We start from the raw sequence: 22655 nt of genomic DNA on the forward strand, positions 1-22655 counted from the left end.
TCAGGAAAGGGGATGGGGACAAGCGAGCTGCCCCCCTCCTATACCATACCAGGTCGCATGCCCTCAACATGGGGGGGTGGGTACTTTGGGGAAGGGGCGCCCTGCGGCCCCCCCACCCCAAAACACCTTGTCCCCATGTTGATGAGGACAAGAGCCTCTTCCTGACAACCCTGGCCATTGGTTGTCGGGGTCTGCGGGCAGGGGGCTTATCGGAATCCGGGAGCCCCCTTTAATAAGGTGGCCCCCAGATACCGACCCCCACCCTATGTGAATGAGTAAGGGGTAAAAAAAAATGAATGAGTAAGGGAAAAAAAAAAACACACACACACACACACACAGGTTTTTAAAGTAATTTATTAATCAGCTCCGGGGGTCTTTTTCCAACTTCTCCGCGCTGTTCGGCCTCTTCTCCCGCTCTCCGGCGTCGTCTCCCGGGCTCCTCCGCTCTTCTTCTCTCTTCTTCCGATGTTGACACGACACTCTCTCTCCCACTGAAATGCAGTGTGCAACGTGCGCAGCGACTTATATAGGTATGGGGCGTGGTCACCGGGTGATGTCACACGGTGACCCCGCCCCTTATGTCAAGTCCCGGGGCATGCTGGGACTGTGATGTCCGTGTGAGATCACCTGGTGACCACGCCCCATACCTATATAAAAGTCGCCGCGCACGTCGCACAATCCATTACAGTTGAACGTCGTGTCAACATCGGAAGAAGAAAGAAGAAGAGAGAAGAGGGAAGGACGGAGGAGACCGAGAGAAGACGCCGGAGAGCGGGAGAAGACGCCAAACAGAGCGGAGAAGTCAGAAGAAGACCCCCGAAGCCGATTAATAAATTGATTAATAAATTACTTTAAAAACCTGTGTTTTTTTTTTTGACACTTTTTTCCCCAGGTGAATGGGTAGGGGTACGATGTACCCCTTACTCATTCACATAGGGTGGGGGGCCGGGATCTGGGTGCCCCCTTATTAAAGGGGGCTCCCGGATTCCGATAAGCCCCTGCCCGCCGACCTAGACCACCAACGGCCAGGGTTGCGTGCTCGGATAAGGGTCTGGGATGGATTTTGGGGGGACCCCCACGCCGTTTTTTTGGCGTAGGGGGGTTCCCCTTAAAATCCATACCAGACCTAAGGGCCCGATATGCTCCCAGAGGGGGAACCCATGCCGGTTTTTTATTTAAAATTTGCTGTGGGGTTTCCCTTTGAGAGCTGATAATTCTGATTGGCCACGGACAAAGTCGCCTGGCCTGGTGTGACTTAAAGTCATGTTGTAAGTCGCCCCAAGTCGTGTTGAAGTCACTCCAAGTCGCGCTGTTATTCATACTCAAGTCGTGTCCAAGTTGCCTCCAAAAGTCGTGCTGGAAGTCGGGTTGCCCCTGTGTGAATGGACTCTTAGAAGAAAGAAAAAAAACACCAATATTTTTTACTTTCTGCTATAAAACATATCCAATAAAAAAAAAAAAGAATCAAAATTTCTTTATAAATTTAGGCCAAAATCTATTCTGCTACATGTCTTTGGTAAATATCCCAATAAGTGTATAGTGATTGGTTTGCGTGAAAGTTATAGCATCTACAAACTATGGAATATACAGTATGCCGTTTTTTTAATACTACTAATAGCGGTGATCAGCAACTTATAGTGGGACTGTGATAGTGTGGTGGGCAATCTGACATTAACTGAAGTTGGGTGGGAACTAACTGCCACTGACATCACCAGTGACACTAATACAGTGATCAGTGATAATAATATAATATAATAATAATATACACTGTCACTGTACTAATGACTGGCTGGGAAGGGGTTAACATCTCATGTAATCAAGGGGTTAAATTTGTGTCTAAAAAGTTTTAATTTGTGTAATGTGTGCTGCTTTTTACTAACAAACTCTTTGTTTCTTATCCCTTCTTTGCACGGATAAGAAACACAGATATTTTTCCCTCTGTACACAGCCCTGTCGATTATCAACCCAAAGCTCTGCTGTGATTGGACACAGGAGATCAGCAGGTCCCAGCCATGAATCATTGGCCACCTGTGTACATCAACAGCGTACCACTATGGCACTGTGCCTGGCGGTCTGCAAGTGGTTAAAAAGTGTATTCATAGCCAAAACTTTTTCTGTGTTACATTTGGTTATGCTGCCACCTTCAGGGGGACCCCTCCCACTCCCATTATGCCTCAGTGTTTTTTTCTAGTATCCTAGGAGAATGGATATCTTCTCTCCTCTCAGAGAAAAAAAAAAACCTTTACCAAGATTCTTTTTCTTCCAGCAAGTTTCTTTATTTGCTGCAGAGACAGAAAGGGCTCATTTTGCAGCATTCCAGATCAGCTGATCGTTGGCATGACCATAGAAGCCATACCTGGACTGCTCAAAAAGGAAAAAGCTGCTCGGACTGTAATGTGTCTTTAAGCACTGAGATATGTTGAAGATGTTTGCTTAGATACCTGTGTGTAGCATGCAAAGCATTCATATAACATACTAAAACTGAAATATTCTTATTGTGATCTGGTACATGCGGTGGTGTACCAACATCCCTAATGCTTAAATGCATATCAGAAAAACACTACATAGGGGCATTTTTAGTGCCTTGAAAAAAGTCCCATGGGCAGCATTGTTCTGATATGCTTATAATATAACTGAAGATTTCCATATCAGTCACTGATCCAGCACTCTTTCTTCTATTTACATTTCCACTAACTTGCTAGGCATGAATGGTCACCCATGGCTTGTACGGCATAGCTCTCTCACCTAATGTATCAAGTTAAAATATACATTTTGCTATACAGTTGTATGTACTTGTCAACAGAAATGTTTTATGATTTTGTGTTTTTTGTGTTAATATCCCTGTCTGTATTACTTACATTTCTGAATGCCACAGGGGAGGATAGCACTTTACAATTCATAAATAATAATGTTGAAGGTACACTTTAATTAGTTTTTTTTACCGCTGACATTTCCTTTTTTTATACCCTGCATTTTTATTTTCTTTACATAAAGAACCCAAAGACGCAGTAGGCCTCATTAGTGCAGGAAAATGTCAGCTTTCCCTTTCTGACCTGCTCTTGAAAAACAGCTGAAATCTAATTGGTTGCTTTGGGCAACACAAGCACATTTTGGCTCCGTACTCTTCTTTATGTCCATTCATAATTACAACACGTAAAGATATGAATAACAGTGAAATGCTTGCTGTACCTCGTCTGAATCATCCTGCAGCCTGTTGGTGGTGCTGTTGTCTAACTCTTCTTGCTGAGTCCTGAGCTCAGAGTATCTGTATGTAGCATTACTAAAAAGAATATTGAAGGAATTAGCCAGATTGTCTCAAAACGACTTTCTCTGAGCAAATGAATCATCATGAAATAACACTCCAGATTATCGACTGTTTGTGCATTTTATTGTAGTAACAGTGCATTGTTCTAAATATACAATAAGCTTTCCTTAATTAGAATTGTTTATTTACAGTATCTCACAAAAATGAGTACACCCCTCACATTTTTTTAATATTTTATTATACCTTTTCATGTGACAACACTGAAGAAATGACAATTTGCTACAATGTAAAGTAGTGAGTGTACAGCTTGTATAACAGTGTACATTTGCTGTCCCCTCAAAATAACGCAACATCTAAACCACCGGCAACAAAAGTGAGTACACCCCTAAATGAAAATGTCCAAATTGGGTCCAATATTTTGTGTGGCCACCATTATTTTCCAGCACTGCATTAACCTTATTGGGCCTGGTGTTCACCAGAGCTTCACAGGTTGCCACTGGAGTCCTCTTCCACTTCTCCATGATGACATCACAGAGCTGGTGGATGTTAGAGACCTTACGCTCCTCCACCTTCCGTTTGAGGATGCCCCACAGATGCTCAGTAGGGTTTAGGTCTGGAGACATGCTTGGCCAGTCCATCACCTTTACCCTCAGCTTCTTTAGAAAGACGGTCGTCTTGGGGAGTGCGTTTGGGGTCGTTATCATGCTTGAATACTGCCCTGCAGCCCAGTCTCCGAAGGGGGGGGGGGGGAGGAATCATGCTCTGCTTCAGTATGTCACAGTTCATCTTGGCATTCATGGTTCCCTCAATGAACTGTAGCTCCCCAGTGCCGGCAGCACTCATGAAGCCTCAGACCATGACACTCCCATCACCATGCTTAAATGTAGGCAGGACACACTTGTCCTTGTACTCCTCACCTGGTTGCCGCCACACAAGTTTGACACCATCTGAACCAAATAAGTTTATCTTGGTCTCATCAGACCACAGGACATGGTTCCAGTAATCCATGTCCTTAGTCTGCTTGTCTTCAGCAGACAGTTTGCAGGCTTTCTTGTGCATCATCTTTAGAAGAGGCTTCCTTCTGAGATGCCATGCAGACCAATTTGATGCAGTGTGTGGTGTATGGTCTGAGCACTGACAGGCTGACCCCCCCACCCCTTCAATCTCTGCAGCAATGCTGGCAGCCCTCATACGTCTATTTCCCAAAGACAACCTCTGGATATGACGCTGAGCATGTGCACTTAACTTCTTTGATCGACCAAGGCAAGGCCTGTTCTGAGTGGAACCTGTCCTATTAAAGCGCTGTATGGTCTTGGCCACCGTGCTGCAGCTCAGTTTCAGGGTCTTGGCAATTTTCTTATAGCCTAGACCATCTTTATGTAGAGCAACAATTCTTTTTTTCACATCCTCAGAGTTCTTTGCCATGTTGAACTTCCAGTGACCAGTAAGAGTGAGAACACCAAATTTAATACACCTGCTCCCCATTCACACCTGAGACCTTGTAACACTAATGAGTCACATGGCCCCAAGGAGGGAAAATGGCTAATTGGGCCCAATTTTGACATTTTCACTTAGGGGTGTACTCACTTTTGTTGGCAGCGGTTTAGATGTTAATGGCCGTGTGTTGAGTTATCTTGAGGGCAGCAAATGCACACTGTTTTACAAGATGTACACTCACTACTTTACATTGTAGCAACGTGTCATTTCTTCAGTGTTGTCACATGGAAAGGTATAGTAAAATATTTATAAAAATGTGAGCGGTGTACATATACATGTATATATATATATATAAATATATATATTTACAAGCACAGTTCTGGTAAAATAAAAATAAAAAAAGAACTAGGTTCCCACACCTATCCATTATGTTTGTGCGTTTCTTTTTCCTAAACCCTGTAAAATCCAGAACAACTCATCTGATTCCACTGTCACATGTTCCCCTGCAGTGTAGTAGTGACAAGCGGCGATCATAACTTCCTCTTTGTGCTCTGTGTCCTCCCACTGCTTATCTGACTGGTCTTGTGTCCTCTCCTCATTGTGATATCACACTTGAAGACATCATTACCCTGTGTGGACTCAGTGAAGACCCTGTGATGGACACTTACAACCAGGGCTGCTGTTAGAAATCCCGGGCCCCATACAGCCTACCTGGCAGGGCCCCCTTCCCCTGGATGAAAGTGACAAGTACATAGATTTATCAGTCCCTTTCGCTGTAGCCTTAGCTGCACAGATGGATGAATAGGAAGTGCTCTGAGGCTTCCTGCTTGTTCACAACCTGAAGCATAATAAACACTGTTTACTATGCTTCAGTGATGAATGGACACAGGGGTGATTGGTACTGATCGCTCACTGTGTTCATTCAGGAAAGGAAGGGGCCATTATATTACTGGCCCCTTACTCCACTGCCCATCCACTGTGCTGTGTCTCAGCCAATTAGGAAAGAAAATCTCGGATGGCTGAGACACTTGTGGGCATCGCTGGACAGAGAGGGACCTCAGGTAAGTGTTAGGGGGCTGCTGCACACAGAAGGCTTTTTGCATAGAATGCATTCAGATAAAAAAAAAACTTCTGCCATTACAACCCCTTTAACTGACCAAATCATTATCCCACCAGGAGTTTAATTTACTTGATGCTATACTCTGATTAAAAAGTGTTCCTTTAACTTTTTTGAGCAGTGTATATACAGTGTGTGTGTGTGTGTGTGTGTGTGTGTGTGTGTGTGTGTTAGAGATATATATATACACACACACACACACACACACACACACTGTATGTATGTATATTTTGTATACCATTTATATTGCATAAACATTTATTACACTCATGACATTGGTGTCAAAGAGCATTTTAAGTTTTCTAAAGAGAACAGTAGAAACTGTTTCCTATTAGGCTGTCTCTCTATCTCTTTGAAAGTCTTTGTTGGAGCTGTAAAGAGCAGGTAGAGAGTTAGGTGGGTGAATGAGTCACGCCTCTAACTCTTTCAGCTGAACATCGGGTACTGAGCTCTGTATGAAAAAGGGAGGGGGGGCCCCCCCAATTTCCACTCCGGCCCCCCCCCCAAAGAATTAGTTATGGGTGAGTGACCGGGCGGCTTGGTGGACAGCTTGACGGACGGGTGAGCATGTGGGCGGATTGGTGGGTGAGCGGGTGGCTTGGTGGGTGAGCAGGCGGCTTGGTGGGTGAGTGGGCGAGCTGCTTGATGGGTAAGCCGGTGGCTCGGTGGGTGAGTGGCCGGCTGGCCAATCAGTGGGCCGGGGAGCAAAGAGATGATATAATCTCTCATCATCCGGTGCCATCCCTGCAGTTCCGCCCTCACTGTGCAGATAGCTGACTTCAGTCTGGGACACAGGAAGTGACAGTCCCCACCTTAGTAGGAAAGTGACACAGCAAATGACAATTGTAGCAGGCAAAAGACAATCCACAACGTGTAGCAAGTGACAATTCACAACTTGTGACAGGCGACGTGGCAAGTAACACAGTTATATAGTTACATAGTAGGTGAGGCTGAAAAAAGACACAAGTCCATCAAACCTATGTGTATGATTATATATCCTTTTATATCCCTGTATGTTGCGGTCATTCAGGTGGTTATCGAATAGTTTCTTGAAACTATCAGTGCCCCCCGCTGAGAACACCGACTGTGGAAGGGAATTCCACATCCTTGCCGCTCTTACAGTAAAGAACCCTCTACATAGTTTAAGGTTAAACCTGTTTTCTTCTCATTTTAGTGGAGTGGCCACGAGTCTTGTTAAACTCCCTTTTGCGAAAAAGTTTTATCCCTATTGTGGGGTCACCAGTACGGTATTTATATATTGAAATCATATCCCCCCTCTCAAGCGTCTCTTCTCCAGAGAGAATAAGTTCAGTGCTCGCAACCTTTCCTCATAACTAATACATGACAATCCGCAATGTATGGCAGGTGACAAGTGACATGACAAGTGACAATCCGCAACATGTAAAAGGTGACATGGCAAGTGACAATCTGCATCTGGTGACAGGCGACATGGCAGGTGACAATTCGCAACTTCTGGCAGGTGACATGGCAAATGACAATCCGCATCTGGTGGCAGGTGACGTGGCAAGTGACGTGGCAAGTGATGAGCCCAGGGCTCCCACTGATTCTGCATTATGGTGAGTTCAAGTATTTAATTTTACATAACAATGTAATAATGCGCTTCAGTCATCCTGACACCAGGATGATTGAAGCGCCAACACCAGTCATTTGCCCGATAAATTTCAGGCAAAAAAAAAAAAAGGTCATTTCTGGCAGTGCCCCTCCCGAGCCTAGACTCTGGATCCGCCCCTGTATGAAACAGGCTTTCCCCCCCCCCCCCCCCCCCTCAAAGCTGTTAAGACTAGCCTATTAAACATGTAAGCTCAGCCTGAACTCCATCTGCTGCCTGAAAATTGTAAATATGAAATACTAATGTGCAATAAATTTGCATTTACCCATTTTATTTTAGCCCTGAACACAATATTAAATAAGCAAAAAACGCAACAATTTGTGCAATTTATATATCAAGGAAAAACAAGAACTGGAAATTGCATGAAGGTGAAATATATTGACTATGACATCCAGATCTCAGCTCTCGTTTTTCTCAAATGCAGGATAGAGAATAAACACTTCTTGTTTTCCTCTGCATCGGTTTATATACGTGATTCATTCTATAAGATTCTGGCTGTGCTGGTCACACGAGGGGTTTCTGCAGATTAACTAACCTAAAAAAAATCAATACTTTGGATTTAGTTGAAAAAAAAAAAAAATGTACGTGATATACAGCATGTGTTGAAATATATTGCCAGAGAATTCCAAATCTCCTTTTACAGAAAAAAAAATGTAATTTTGAACAACTTTAGATTCTTGCTGTACAATTTAAAAATTATGTTAGTGCTTTATATTTACTTCTGTAATAATGTTTTTACATGATTAGTTATATTCTATTAATTATTGTTACCTGTATCATATTGTCTTTTAAGAGAACGAAATACAGTATACATGGAGTGTGCAGTCAGATAGACCAGTCACTAATAGTAACTTAAAAAAAGTGTTGGCTGCGCTAACTCTTATATTATATGTCTTAACACCAAACAATTCACCACTGTAAAAAATATATATCACTGTAAAAAATGATATACATATACATGCAGACTAGTGTTGCTATATCAATGTATCTATACAATCCACCCGTCTCTACATCTCATGTGCAACCAATATCACCATTTCTATTAAATTTAAATAATACTAAATAAATAAATGTTCAGTGTTTATGCTGGTATATGTGAACCAGCATATAAATAAGTCCCCCTTCCGGGTTTTTTGCTGTGTATAAAATGACCCCAATCCTCCTATTTCTTGTATCTGTGATTCTATGTATTCCGTATCCACCAATTCAGTGACGACACCACCATAAGAATTGGCCACTCACCAGATATTAGTATAGAAAGCGCCTTTGGTTCATTGATAAGGATAACCAATCCACTCAAGGTCTATGCTGCCCCCAGCTTACAGGTTTAAACAATATTCGCCCTCATAAAAAAAAGAACAGCAATCATTGCGCAGTATGTCTGTACATTTATTTATAAAAAAGGTAAAAATAGGTCATATCACTCACATTTCCAAGTGCCTATGAGTCGGCACTAAACTTTTCCGGTAGTTTGAATGGGTTTAGATGTGTGAGGGTATAGCCGTGTCTCTCTTCTCCCGACGTGCGTCCCAAGCTTTGTTATAGTTTTACCCGGACGTGACGTTTTGTGTGCCCCAGCAGTGGTGGGGGTGCTTCACAACATTTGGTATTTTAGACATAGATTTTTTTGCGCTGGTAGACACATATTTGATTTGAATTCACTAAGGCTGGGTTCACACTGCTGCGGGTGGGAGATCCGGATGTGATTCGCACCGCACTGCAGTGCAAATCACATCCGATCTCTGTAGCGATGCGAGTTCAGCCATACAGATAGTATGGCTGAATTCGCATCGCTCCCACCACAAACTCGCACAGGACCCTTTTTTTGGTCCGCAGCAGAATCGGATCGCATGGGTGTTCACACCATGCGATCCGATTCCTGTGCGAGTGTGCAGATCGCACTGCGATATGCGGACGGATCTGGGGGTGTCATTAACATTTCATTGACACTCCCAGCAGTCCGCATAGGGCAGTGTGAACTGCCGGCGGGAGGCATGCGATGCGGGAAAACGCCGCGGATTTGCGGCGTTCCCGCATCGCTATGGTGTGAACCCAGCCTAATAGTAACTTACATACTAGGACAGAATACGAGAAGCCTACTGCTTTAACTCATAGCAATCAAATATATTTATTCAGGTCTCATTCACAGTAAAATGTTTGTTTATGTCGGCATAAAAAAGCACGTCGACAATAAATTTCCATTGATTATTATTTTATTAGTTCACAGTACCTGCTGCAACTTAGCACACTTTTAGGGCCTTTTTTTTTTTCAGTCTGTAAAATCACCTCTATGTTACCCTATCTGGCTATGCACACATAAGCATTTACAGACATATTACAGGCTTAAAAAAAAACCCCATCACAATTACGGTCAGGAGAGGAGCTTTTTGGGAAAAAAATGCCTGATGTGCCTGAATGCATGTAAATGCATCTAAATGCACTTAAACACTAGAAATGTTTAGCATTTGAGCATTTATTCATTACAATGGCTAGAATAAATGTACCGTATATTCTGGCAAATAGAATTCATGAATGCTCAAACGCTTGATGTGCCTGAATGTCTAAATGCGCCTAAACACATGTGCAAAATGAAGCTATTGGCGCATTTTTTAAGCTGTTTGTATTTTTCAGGGGAGGAAAAAACCTGTGTGTGCATGATCCTTTAGACACAGGGCATATCGAATTTGTGTGTGTTTCTATGTATAAAGCAGGCCCACTGAAATGGTTTATTTGCATTTTTGAAGCATTTGCACCGTGTTAAATCTCTATTTTGATTTCTATTTTTGACCTGCCATTTTATGGCAACCAGCCCATAAAATTGTGCATCCAATTGAAGTGACCTGGATAACAATATTTCTTAACCACTTGCTTACTGGGCACTTAAACCCCCCTCAGTCCCAGACCAATTTTCAGCTTTCAGTGCTCTCACATTTTGAATGACAATTACTCAGTCATGCAACACTGTAACCAAATGATTTTTTTGTCATTTTCTTCATACCAATAGAGCTTTCTTTTGGTGGTATTTGATCACCTCTCGGTTTTTTATTTTCTGCGCTATAAATGAAAAAAGACCGAAAATTTTGAAAAAAAATAAAATTTTCTTCGTTTCTGTGACAAAATTTAGCAAATTAGCAATTTTTCTTCATAAATTTTGGCCACAATTTATACTACTACACATCTTTGGTAAAAATAACCCACATTTTTGCATATTATATGATCTGTGTGAAATTTATAGAGTCTACAAGCTATGGTGCAAATCATAAAGATTTGCAAAAAAAGATCACATCTGATGTACTAAGGCCTATCTCCATTCTTGAGACCCTAACAAGCCAGGAAAGTACAAATGCCCCCCAAATGACCCCTTTTTGGAAAGTAGACATTCCAATGTATTTAGTAAGAGGCATGGTTAGTTATTTTAAGTTGTCATTTTTTCCCACAATTCTTTGCAAAATTAAGATTTTTTTTTTTCCACAAAATTTTCATTGTAATAGCTTATTTCTCCCACACGGAATGTGCATACCACAAATAACACCCCAAAATACATTCTCCTACTCCTCCTGAGTATAACGATACCACATGTGTGAGACTTTCGCACAGCCTGACCACATACAGAGGCTAGACATGTGCAAAAGGAAAAAATTTGTTTAGTTTAGTTTTAATTCGTTAATTCATTAATTTCGTTTAGTTATATTCGTTAACTTCCTTAAATTCGTTTTCGGATTTCGTTTAGTTTTCTACCGAATTCGAAAAATCGGCCACATTCGAAAATATTTCAACGAAATTCGAAAATATTTCTACCGGATTCGAAATGATTTCAACATGATTCGACATTATTTCAACCAAATTCAAAAATATTTTGTGACCCAACTTTAGGGCCATGTATTTCGGGGTCACTTGGTGCTAGAAACTCCAAATTTGTATATGTTGTAGTGCTAGTACTATTGTGTTTGCATACCAAATTTGGGGTTTCTAGCTATAAGTGACCCCGAGATATGTGGCCCCAAATTTGGGTCGCAAAATGTTATTAGTTAATAGAGCAGAGAATGACATTTTGCGACCCGATTTTGGGGCCACATATCTCGGGGTCACTTATAGCTAGAAACCCCAAATTTGGTATGCAAACACAATAATACTAGCAATACAACATATCCAAATTTGATGTAATGTCGAATCATATTGAAATAATTTCGAATGCGGTTGAAATAATTTCGAATCATGTCGAATTCATTCGAATTCATTCGTTATATTTCTTTTGTATTCGTTGTAATTTGTTATTTTTTTATTCGGACATTCGGATGCATCCGAATGTCCAAAAAGATGCAAAATTCGGCTGAATTTCGATTCGTTACGAAACGAATTGCACAAGCCTAACAAAGGCCTAATTTTGAAGTAGCACCTTCAGGCATTCTAGGAGCATAAATTACACATTTCATTTCTCAACCACCTATTACAGTTTTGAAGGCCCTGGAACACCAGGGCAATGGAAACGTCCAGAAAATGACCCCATTTTGGAAAGCTAACACCCCAACGTATAATCTATGAGGCATAATGAGTCTTTTCAATGGTTCATTTTTTTCCAGAAGTTTTTGGAATATGTGGAAAAAAATGAAAACGCATTTTTTTTTTACACAAAGCTGTCCGTTTATAAGATATTTCCAACGCATAGCATTTACATAGCAAAAATAACACCCCAAAATACGTTCTACTACTCCTCCTGAGTATAACGATACCACATGTGTGAGACGTTTACACAGCCTGACCACATACAGAGGCGCAACATGCAAGAAACACCATCGGCGTTCCAGGGACACATAGCCTGCACATACCAAGAATTACACCCCCAAATACATTATGCTAAGCAAAGGGTAAAGAAAAGATTACCTGTGGTTTTAGAAGCGCAGTTGTCCACAGGAGGATATCACTGGTCCAGGCAGCAGGCAGGGACTTGGTCAGCAACAGCGAACACAGTTTTTTAGGCAGCAGGCAGGGATACTGTCCATATTACAGTCCAGGGTCAGTGCAGAGATGTCAGCAGTGCCAAAAATATTGGTCCTGGTAGTAGGCAGGTCCTTGTGGTGTGGTCAGTGCGGCATGATGGCAGTAAGTCCTACAGGCAGCAGACAGAAGTAGAGCCTCGTTCAGGACAGAATGGGGATAGGGGTAGAGGCTTCTCCCTCCCAAATCTCTTTGAAGCCTCCGAGTCTCCAGACCCTAATCTAGGAATAAGAAAACAAAGAAAATTGTTTTCTTCTTCCAGAAAAACTATACTGGAGCCCCTCACATATGTGAGACCCCGTGTTGAATCCCACTAGTCCAGTTGCAGAATACAAGATCAGTCCAAGAGGCAGGCAAATATCGTGGTCAAACAGTCCAAGGTCAGTTCCAGATCAGGCAGAAATATGTACAGAATCGTTAGACAGAAGCATGGTCGAATAACAGTCCAGGGTCAGTTCCAGATCAGGCAGCGGTATGTACAGAATCGGCAGGCATAAGAGTGGTCAAATAACAAGCTAGGGTCAGTTACAGAGCAGGCAGTGGCATAAGGGGTGTGAAGGTGTATGAAGGCAGGAACTGAGGATTATGTTTACCATACTTCACTAAAAATTTATTGAAGTATGGTAACGCCGAAAACAGTCGCCTATACAGAGGCCTGGTTGGGAAGGACATTGTGCACAATAATAAGATGTGTCTCTTCTGACTCCTGCTCTGGTACACACCTTACATCTTTTTTGGCGTCTTTTGCCTGTTGGTGTGGGGGGGATTTTATCCGGAAAGTGGCGCTCGGAGAGTCGACTAACAACGTCTGATCTGATATTTTCTGGTGGGCTGTTTGGGAAAATAAGGGCAGTGAAAACTTCCTCCTGGTAGCCAAAGAAACGTTTGGGGTTTTGGGTGGCGTTGCGGTAAATGACATATGAATTATAAATGGCCAATTGAAAAAAATAAATTGCTACTTTTTTGTACCAATGGTATGTCCGTCTTGTGACGAGATATGGTTCCATCATTTGGTCGTTGAAGTCGACTCCTCCCATGAACAAATTATATTCGGAAATGCATTTGGGTTTCTTTACGGGGCCATTCCTTCTGGGGATTTCCACGAAGGTATCGTTGTGGATAGAAGATAACATGTATACATCCCTTCTGTCCCTCCACTTCACTGCCAGAACCTCCTTGTTTCTTAGACTTGCGGTTTCTCCTTTCCGCAGCTTCTTGTTCACCAGACTTTGAGGAAAGCCCTTCCGATTCTTTTTTACAGTGCCACATGCTGGCGTCTTCTTCCGGTGAAGGTTGTGGAACAGGGGCAGAGATGTGTAGAAGTTATCTACATAGAGGTGGTAGCCTTTATCCAGTAGGGGGTATATGAGGTCCCAAAATTTTTTCCGCTGGATCCCAAGTAGTCTGGACAATTAGGGGGCTGTAGCTGGGTGTCCTTCCCTTCGTACACCTTGAATGAATATGTGTACCCTGTGGCTCGGTCACATAATTTGTAGACCTTCACCCCATAGCGGGCCCTTTTGCTGGGCATAAATTGCTTCATTCTAAGCCTGCCACTAAATTTAATAAGGGACTCATCCACACATATGTGTTGGTCCGGGGTAAACAATTTGGGGAATATTTCTGAAAAATAATTTAGTATTGGTCGAATTTTGTAAAGGCGGTCATAATTTGGATCATTTCGTGGAAGGCACTGGGAATTGTCACTGAAATGTAAGAACCTCAGTATCATCTGATACCTGGTTCTGGGCATTACCGCGGAGAAGAGCGGTGAGTGGTGGAGGGGGTGGGTTGACCAGTAGGTACGTAATTGATTTTTTTTGTTGAGTCCCATATTAAATGTGAGGCCTAAAAAAAGCTTGAACTCCTCCACCGTTAGGTCTCTCCATTCGTAGGGAAGGGCATAATAGGAGGTCGGATTTTGAAAAATAAATTGTTGTGCATACAGGTTGCACTGGGCTACAATTGACGCCAACATGTCCTCCGTAAAAATTAAATTAAAAAAATCTATAGGGCTAAAATTCTCCATGTCCACCTGGACTCCTGGCTGGGCGGTGAAAGGGGGAACATTGGCCTCTCCTGAATTAGGAGGAAGCCACAAGGGGTTCTGAAGGGCATAGGGAAGGCCAGCATGGCTCCTAACCCTTTGGGGCTGAGATGACACCCCACTGGTACTTGGCCTTTCTTGCTGGGGCACTGCGGTGCTGGTGGACGGCATTGCGGTGCTGGTGGACGGCACTGCAGTGCTGGTGGACGGCACTGCCTCACTAGAACGCCTTCGCTTGATGGGCCGGATATCTTCCTCCTCGGATTCATCAGTCAGTGTTTCACTGCTGAGGACTGGCTCATAATTTACGTCGGCTTCAGAATCCGAATCCGAAAAGGAATCTGAAGAGGAGAGCTCCCCGTTGCTCTCGTCGGCCGTGGAAATAATTTGGTACGCCTCCTCAGCGGAAAAGACACGTTTAGCCATGGTAGCACTGATGGGCACTGATGAGGTGGCACAGATGGGCGCTTTTGCGGTGGCACAAATGGGCACTGATGGGTCGGCACAGATGTGCACTGATTTATTGCACAGATGTGCAGATTTATTGCACGGATGTGCACTGATGAGGCGGCAGATGGGCACTGCTGAGGCGGCATATGGGCACTGCTGAGGCAGCATATGGGCACTGCTGAGGCGGCATATGGGCACTGAGGCGGCGCATATGGGCACTGCTGAGGCGGCGCATATGGGCACTGCTGAGGCGGCGCATATGGGCACTGCTGGGTCGGCACAGATGGGCACTGCTGGGTTGGCACAGATGTGCACTGATTTATTGCACGGATGTGCACTGATGAGGCGGCAGATGGGCACTGCTGAGGCGGCAGATGGGCACTGCTGAGGCGGCAGATGGGCACTGCTGAGTCGGCACAGATGGGCACTGCTGAGTCGGCACAGATGTGCACTGATTTATTGCACGGATGTGCACTGATAAGGCAGCAGATGGGCACAGATGGGCACTGCTGAGGCGGCACAGATGGGCACTGCTGAGGCGGCACAGATGGGCACTGCTGAGGCGGCACAGATGGGCACTGCTGAGGCATAGATGGGCACCGATTGTTACAGATGGGCACCGATTGGCACTGGCGGTGCACAGATGGGCACTGGTGGGCACTTGTGGTGCACAGATGGAGCACTGGCGGTGCACAGGTGGGCACTGGCGGTGCACAGGTGGCCACAGGTGGGGTAGATTTGGACGCAGGTGGGGTAGATCTGGGCACTGGCAGGGTAGATCTGGGCACTGGCAGGGTTTATACTGGGTTTATACTGGCACTGGCACGTTAGAGAACACTAGAGAACACTCACTCGCTCTTTCGGTCTCCTCACACGCTATGGCTGTGTGAGGAGACACGTTCGGCAATGGGTGATGATCTCATTTGTTTACATTTGAGATCATCACCTATTGGAGGCGGCGATCGCGCTGTAAACGGCCGCTGTGATTGGCCGTTTACAGCGATCTGTGATTGGCTGTGTCCAGGGGACACGGCCAACACAGATTTTCCCCGATGCGCGCTCCCGGGAGCGCGCGGGGAGCTCTTAAAGGGGACGACGTCAATAGACGTAGTCCTGGAAATTGAGATCCGCGCTGTAGCCGTCATTTGACTATAGCGCGGATCTCAAGTGGTTAACAGTGGTAGATTAAAAAGTGAAGTCACAGACTTTGCTGGGCTGTCTGGCAGGATGCCTGGATTACAAATACTTTGCTGGGAGTTCACTTTTATAAAAAGCCATAAGTATATTGCTGTGCAGATCACATTCGATGTTTGTGCGATGTGAATTCAGCCATACAGATGTATGGCTAAACGTGCATCGCATTCACACAAAAATTCTGCAGGACTCTTTTTTTGTCCCGCCCATAGGCAGAACTGTAGATGCAGATTTTTCTATTTTGATTTCATGCAACTGAACTCAGAGCAAGTTTACTGGTCTTTACACAGCTGTGTGCATGGGGTCATAGCAAAACATACACCTGCCTAAAAGATCCAAAATTTCAAAACAATAAGTCAGAAAAACAGTGGGGTTGATTTACTAAAACTGAAGAATACAAAATCTGGTGCCACTCTTCACAGAAACCAATCAGCTTCCAGTACTCTTTGGCCAGAGCTTAATTTAACAAGCCTAAGTTAGAAGCCGATTGGTTTCTATGCAGCAGATTTTGCACCCTCCAGTTTTAGTAAATCAACCCCATTGTGTTTTTTGCACCCATGTCCATGAGCACTGAAGCCTAGTACACACTATCAGTCTTTTTTCTTCAACCCAGCGGATTGAGGAGGAGATATTGTGCCAACTATCCGATGTTAGTACAGCAATCCCCCTGCTGAGTTATTGTGTCCTGATGGGGGGTGGCCCCTCCATCAGAGCACACCAGTCAGCTCTCTCAGCCATTGGCTGCCAGTGCTGATCAGATGCCAATCATATTCTGCTGGTTTCCCAGCCTGCTTGTTTGACAGAAGCCAGCTACTTGACCGACTTCTGTCGGACAGGCTGGTGTACACACGGGCCAAATGCTGGCAGGTTTCTGCTAAACTACCGATATCGGATGATATTTAGCCCATGTGTACCAGGCTTGAGATGATGAGAGCTGGCACACACAAATGATTCTAAGCATAAAGCCCCAAATGTGTTTTGTTTCAGATGGTGTTAATGTGATAATCATATGGCAAGGGTAGAGGGTCTTACCTTTCTGGAAAGCAATATTTCTTCACTATGAAAATTGCCGCCAACAATGCCAGCAACGCAACTACAACAACAGCAATGATAATCCCAGGGTGAACTCTGGCCTACACAGAGAGAGAGAGCGAGAAAGATACACCATTTTAGAGCAAAAATCATTGTCCTGATATTAATTCTATACAAAATAAACAGTTAAAATTATTTGCCAGTCAGTGGTTTAAAAACATTCTGAAAAAGAAGGCTCGCTTCTAGAGAAACGAAAGCTGACCATACATACCCATTATGTTGGCTGCACAATCTCCTTTAGATCTAATATCAGCTATGCAGTACAAGGGCCTACCTGAATGGATACAAATTGTCTTCAAGCTACATCATTTTTGTATATCTAATGTAGATTGTACCACGGCTGATGGTTTTCCAGCATGCCCACCCGACAAAAGCCAGCCAAGGGTTGGCAGGCTTCCGTCAGACAGACCTACATACACACAGGCCGAATGTCGGCCGGTCTTTTTAACTGGCCTATGTCTCAAGACATTCGGCCCATCTGTACCAGGCTTAAGAAAGCAGAATGGATAATTCAGGAACCATGGGGTTGATTTACTAAAACTGGAGAGTGCAAAATCTGGTGAAGCTGTGTATGGTAGCCAATCAACTTCCAACTTCAACTTGTTCAAGTAACATTGACAATAAATCCAGGAAGTTGATTGGTTGGTCTATGCAGAGCTGCACCAGATTTTGCACTCTCTGATTTTAGTAAATCAAACGCCTTATGACATGACTGTTTTCAAATAACAGGAGTCCTCATAAATGGATAGCTGAAATATACAGCTGTCTACAATGTAGGCAAGTGATGTACGTATTTTGCAAAGCCACTGCTAGAACTGTAAACAGTAGCAGAATCATCATAGGCATCTAGTGTGGCAGAGGTCATTGGTACACTACTAATATATGTTTGAGAAAGGCTGATATATGTCAACTTTTTATTTGTATCTCATTTGACCAAGTAATATAACAACTGTGAAAATGACCTTTAATTTAAAAAGAATATTCAAACTCAACCCTTCAGATCCAACTGTAGCAGCATTAAACAGATATAATATGCACATATGGAGGTGTCTTAATTGCTGCTATGTATTAACATGATAATTCCCAATATATCTTGCGTATAACAAATGAGTCACTTTAGTGCAAGTTGAATGACAAATTACCGGAATGCATAACAATTACAGAACACAAAATGTGAAATTTCAGCATTAAAAAGGCTGTTCAGAGGAGCCTCTCACTGCAATCTGCTCCTAGAGGACTACCTTCTGGAACCTTCCAATAATAAATAATAATCACTGAAAGTAAAGGCAAATTCCTAGCACACGCAAAATGAACAGCTCCTTCAAGAGTAAATTTTACAAGGAAGGATGTGTATTCTCCTAGCATCCCCAAAAATTGTAAATAATAATAATTCATAGAGCTTTTCATCCTATAATATAGGAGTTGTCCCATCGCACACGTTCCTGGAAATCAACTCAAAAAGTTGCGGGTGCTGCAGCACAAAGCAACGTTTTGGAGCTGCGAAAGACCTCTTTATCATCAGGCATGTGGTCATGCCATCATGTATAACCCCAAATGTGTAAGTCAGTCACATGTTGTTGTCAATATTTCCAGCAGACACTCAAGATTGGCTCAAAAGTAGCGAGTGCTGTAGTAACTACCTGCTAGAAACTGGAATCATCACAGATAAATGCACATATTCACAGGACCCCACTGTCACATGCCTGACAAAGAGGTCCTGCGCGACGCCAAATGCTGCACTTGGTCCTTTGTGATGTGATCTTTCTGCTTTGGATGAAATTTGATGATCCGTGGTGTGCTGCCGAATATGTGCATTGATCTAGAACAGGGGTGTCAAATTCAGTTTTAAACAGCCAGTTGTATCTGTAAAAATAGATGTCCAGAGCAAGCCCCCCCATCAAAAGTCAAGAGTCCCCCACCCTCCCTTGCATTACAGTGCACCGGTGTAGTGAAGCTGGAAAGCAGAAAGTGCAGGGTCTAAAGGAGGACACCTTGAGTCAGCTACTGGAGCCTGTTGAATGCCGAGACCAGGGGAGGTGGAGATGAAGGGGTTACTGGAGTTAAGGTCTTGGCTGACTGGGGCACTCCAAAAGGAGCATTTTCTTTTTCTGAAGCCAGTCTGTGGTGGATTTACTCCAATAGCCACTGTCATTGATGCATTGTCCTACTGCATCACCCGACTTCTACTAAGCTTCAGCTGGTGGCCAGCCATCTTGACATTATCCTGTAGGATATATTGGTAAACTTGTCAATTCATTTTCCCCTCAATGATGGCAAGTGGTCTAGGCCAGGAGGCAGCAAAGCAAGCCCAAATCACGATGTTCCCTCCACCATACTTTGCCAATAGGATGATGTTTTGATGTTGAAAAGTGGTGTCCTTTTTTCACCATACATAGTGCTGAGTATTCATTCCAAACGATTCAAATTTTGTTTCATAAGTCCATAAAATATTTTCCCAGTGCTACCAAGGTGCTCTTTGGCAAACTTCAGGCGCACAGCTATGTTTTTTTTGGAGAGCAGTGACTTCTTCCATGGTGTTCTGCCATGGACACCCTGCCTGTTCAAAGACTTGGGTAAGGTAAACTTATGAACAAGGATGTTTGCCAGTTCCAGTGATGTCTTCAAGCCTTTAGCTGTTCTTTATCTCATTGAGGATACTGCATTGTGCCTCAAAAGTCATCTTGGCTGGGTGTCCATTTATAGGAGTAGCCACAGTACTAAGCTATCTCATTTATAGACAATTTGTCTGTCGAATGGTGGATGCCTAAGGATTCCTGTACTTGTAGACAAAGTTGTCCAGTTTGTTGTTGAATCTTGAGGCCAGACCACTAAATAGCCCCACCTCTCCACAGGCCCTGGAACTGTAAAACCTTCAGGTTTAAGGACTGTTTCTCCAAGTCTAGGTGTTGCCAACTGGGGAAGTCTGCCTGCCAATTGTCCACAACTTGGATGTAAATGGTGGATAGGGCTAGACCATGAAGTTCTTCCCAGGACAGGATCCACTCTACCTCTTCTACCACAGTGAGACTTCTGGTTCCTTCCTGATGACTGATGTATGCCGCTTCTATGGCATTGTCTGACAGAATAAAGAACGGACGACCCTCTGACGACCAACCAAATCCCCTGCAGTTTTAGAAGGTTAATCAGGAGACAAGATTCTTCTGATGTTCAAGTTCTCTACACTGACAGGGTATCCAGGGCTACTCCCCAGCCGACAGGTTGGCATCTGTCATGAAAGTCTACCGGAAGACTGGAAGGAAGGACTTCCCGTACTCCAGAGCAGGATTACTACCCAACCAAACCAGGAATAATCTGTTCTTTGGTACCAGAAAAAAAATAAAAATCGGCCTGTCCAAGAACTGGCCTGACTTGTCTCACAAAAGGATGTTGTGTTTTAGGGGTCTGGTGTGGAACTGGGCAAATGGGAATACCTCAAAAGGGGGCTACAATCAGCCCCAAGACTCCTATGCACAAAATGTCAAGTGTCTCCTGGACTGAGTCTGAGAATAGGAGCATAGAGTTTGAAGTTTCTCATGGGGAAGAAATACTCTGGCTTAAGCAGTTTAAAAGTTTAAACCCAGATATTCTGTGCGATGAGTCAGTTACAGTACCAACTTTCAGGGCTCAGCAGAACTTTTGCAAGGTCTGCACTGTCTTGGCTATGTTGTGCTCTGACTGTTCATCTAGATATCACAGATCTGAGCATACATTAAGGCTATCACAGGGGCCAGCACCTCTGTGAATACATGCTGCAGGGGACAGAACAAATAGCAAGGCAACAAACTGGAAGTGCAGTGGGCCTACAGCAAAGTGAAGGAATGCCTTGGAAAAATGGGAACATGCAAGTATAGGTCCTTGATGTCCACAGAGTCCAATAAATCTCCCTGATGAAAATAATCTATGACATACAGATATTTAGGGCCTCGGGATCAAAAATAGGACAGGTGCCTCCTCTTGGTTTGAGAACTATTAAAAGGTTGGAACAGAACCCCTGGAACTGTTCTGCCACAGGAGCTGGGGCAATGACTTCTATTACAGATGCTTCACCAGGGCTGTATGCAATGAGCCAGGGAGGGGCCTGGAGTTATAAGAGCCATAAAGAGGCTGTTCCTCAAGTGTGATTTCTCTGTGCTGCCTCCTTCTTCTGTAAACTGCATGCGGCACCGTAACTGTTAAGTGTTATGTAAGCTGGAGGCATCTAGAACAGCAGGATTGGTCCTCATGTCTAGAATCAGACACCTTGCACTGTAAGACATACCACTTGCTCTGGATATGAAGTAGGGCTGCCAATACTCATCAACTCAACTGCTGAAAAGCAGATGCAGGGACAAGCAGGTGAAGATGACCAAGTCACAGTAAACAGGCAGAAGGGGTGAACCGAACAGAGAGTTCCATGTGTCTCTTGCAGTAGAAGTACTCAGTAGACTGTACTCTGAGCCAATCAGGCTCTACTGCATCATAGAGTGCTGTTAAAAGAGAAGTATGGGATGGGTTAAATAAATAGCCCTTATTACATTCATCACAAATCAGATAATCTTTTTTTCCTACCTCTTTCACCTTTTTCCAGCATGTGCACATGAATTTTCCTCCAGCTGCCAAATATGGTCAATTTGCTGTTTGAAAAGTTCTCCAGGGGGTGTATACAACTTTAGCAACACACCCCCTGCCTCTGCCCCCCTACCCTGAAAGGCATGGCTGTGCTGTGAATGAGCATGCTGGTCACATGGCTGTTTCCATAGTAATGCAACCTCATACAGGAAACAGAAGCTGCTTTCACCAGATAATAAACAGAATCTACTACTGGAAGATCAGAGTTTCACAGAACAGAAGTTTCACAGGCTTGTCAGGATCTGGAGGGTGTTGGAGAGAGCCCCTCCCCGATTTTATTTGCATTCACCCTCCTGCAATTGCTATTCTCCTCTCAGTTCACAGACATACAGGTACTCAGAGCTCCTCCTCCCCACATACACACATTTATTACAGAATTATCTTACAAACAGCCTGGAATATGCACAGAGTACAGAACTACTCACTGTTTACACAAAGCCTTGATATACACACTGCATATACAAATAGCCTGCATGTGTGTGTGTACACTGTATAGTTGCCTGCTATGCATGCTGCAGCTCCCAAATCAGAAAATCTAAGCAGAATACCATTCGGGGGACAATTGTATGGCATCATATGCCGTACAGCCATCACATGTTGTACAGAACTATCACATGCCATACTTGGTCACTGTCAGGGCTGGCTTAGCCCTTCCTCCTCTGGGCTGGCTGCTCAGCTGTCGGCTTATTGCCAGCTCTCTTTCCACAGTTACCAGCTGGTCCCGGTGATGCTCGTCTGACCTGCCTATTTAAAGCCTTCCAGTTCACTTTTTCCTTTGCGTTGGTCACATCACAAGGAACCATCTCCTGCTATTTGTTCA

The 22655-nt window shown here is 43.8% G+C and overlaps 1 protein-coding gene across 2 annotated transcripts in view; it reads right to left on the reverse strand.

The window, feature by feature from the left end:
• Positions 1–22655, reverse strand: part of LOC143927673 (uncharacterized) — an 87931-nt gene that overhangs the window by 20516 nt on the left and 44760 nt on the right. The window contains exons 2-4 of one of the 2 annotated variants that reach the window (XM_077451899.1): positions 17168–17268; positions 3190–3280; positions 334–1389 (exon numbers count right to left, since the gene is read on the reverse strand). In XM_077451899.1, the coding sequence (XP_077308025.1) occupies positions 925–1389; positions 3190–3280; positions 17168–17268 (657 nt within the window). In that variant the 3' untranslated portion in view covers positions 334–924. Of the gene's footprint in view, positions 1–333; positions 1390–3189; positions 3281–17167; positions 17269–22655 lie in introns of those variants that run through there. The other variant, XM_077451900.1, reaches the window with a different exon arrangement.

Source organism: Lithobates pipiens, unplaced genomic scaffold (assembly GCF_037356315.1).
Source record: "Lithobates pipiens isolate NorthernLeopardFrog02 unplaced genomic scaffold, aLitPip1_a1.2 Scaffold_23, whole genome shotgun sequence".
NCBI classification, from domain to species: Eukaryota; Metazoa; Chordata; class Amphibia; order Anura; family Ranidae; genus Lithobates; species Lithobates pipiens.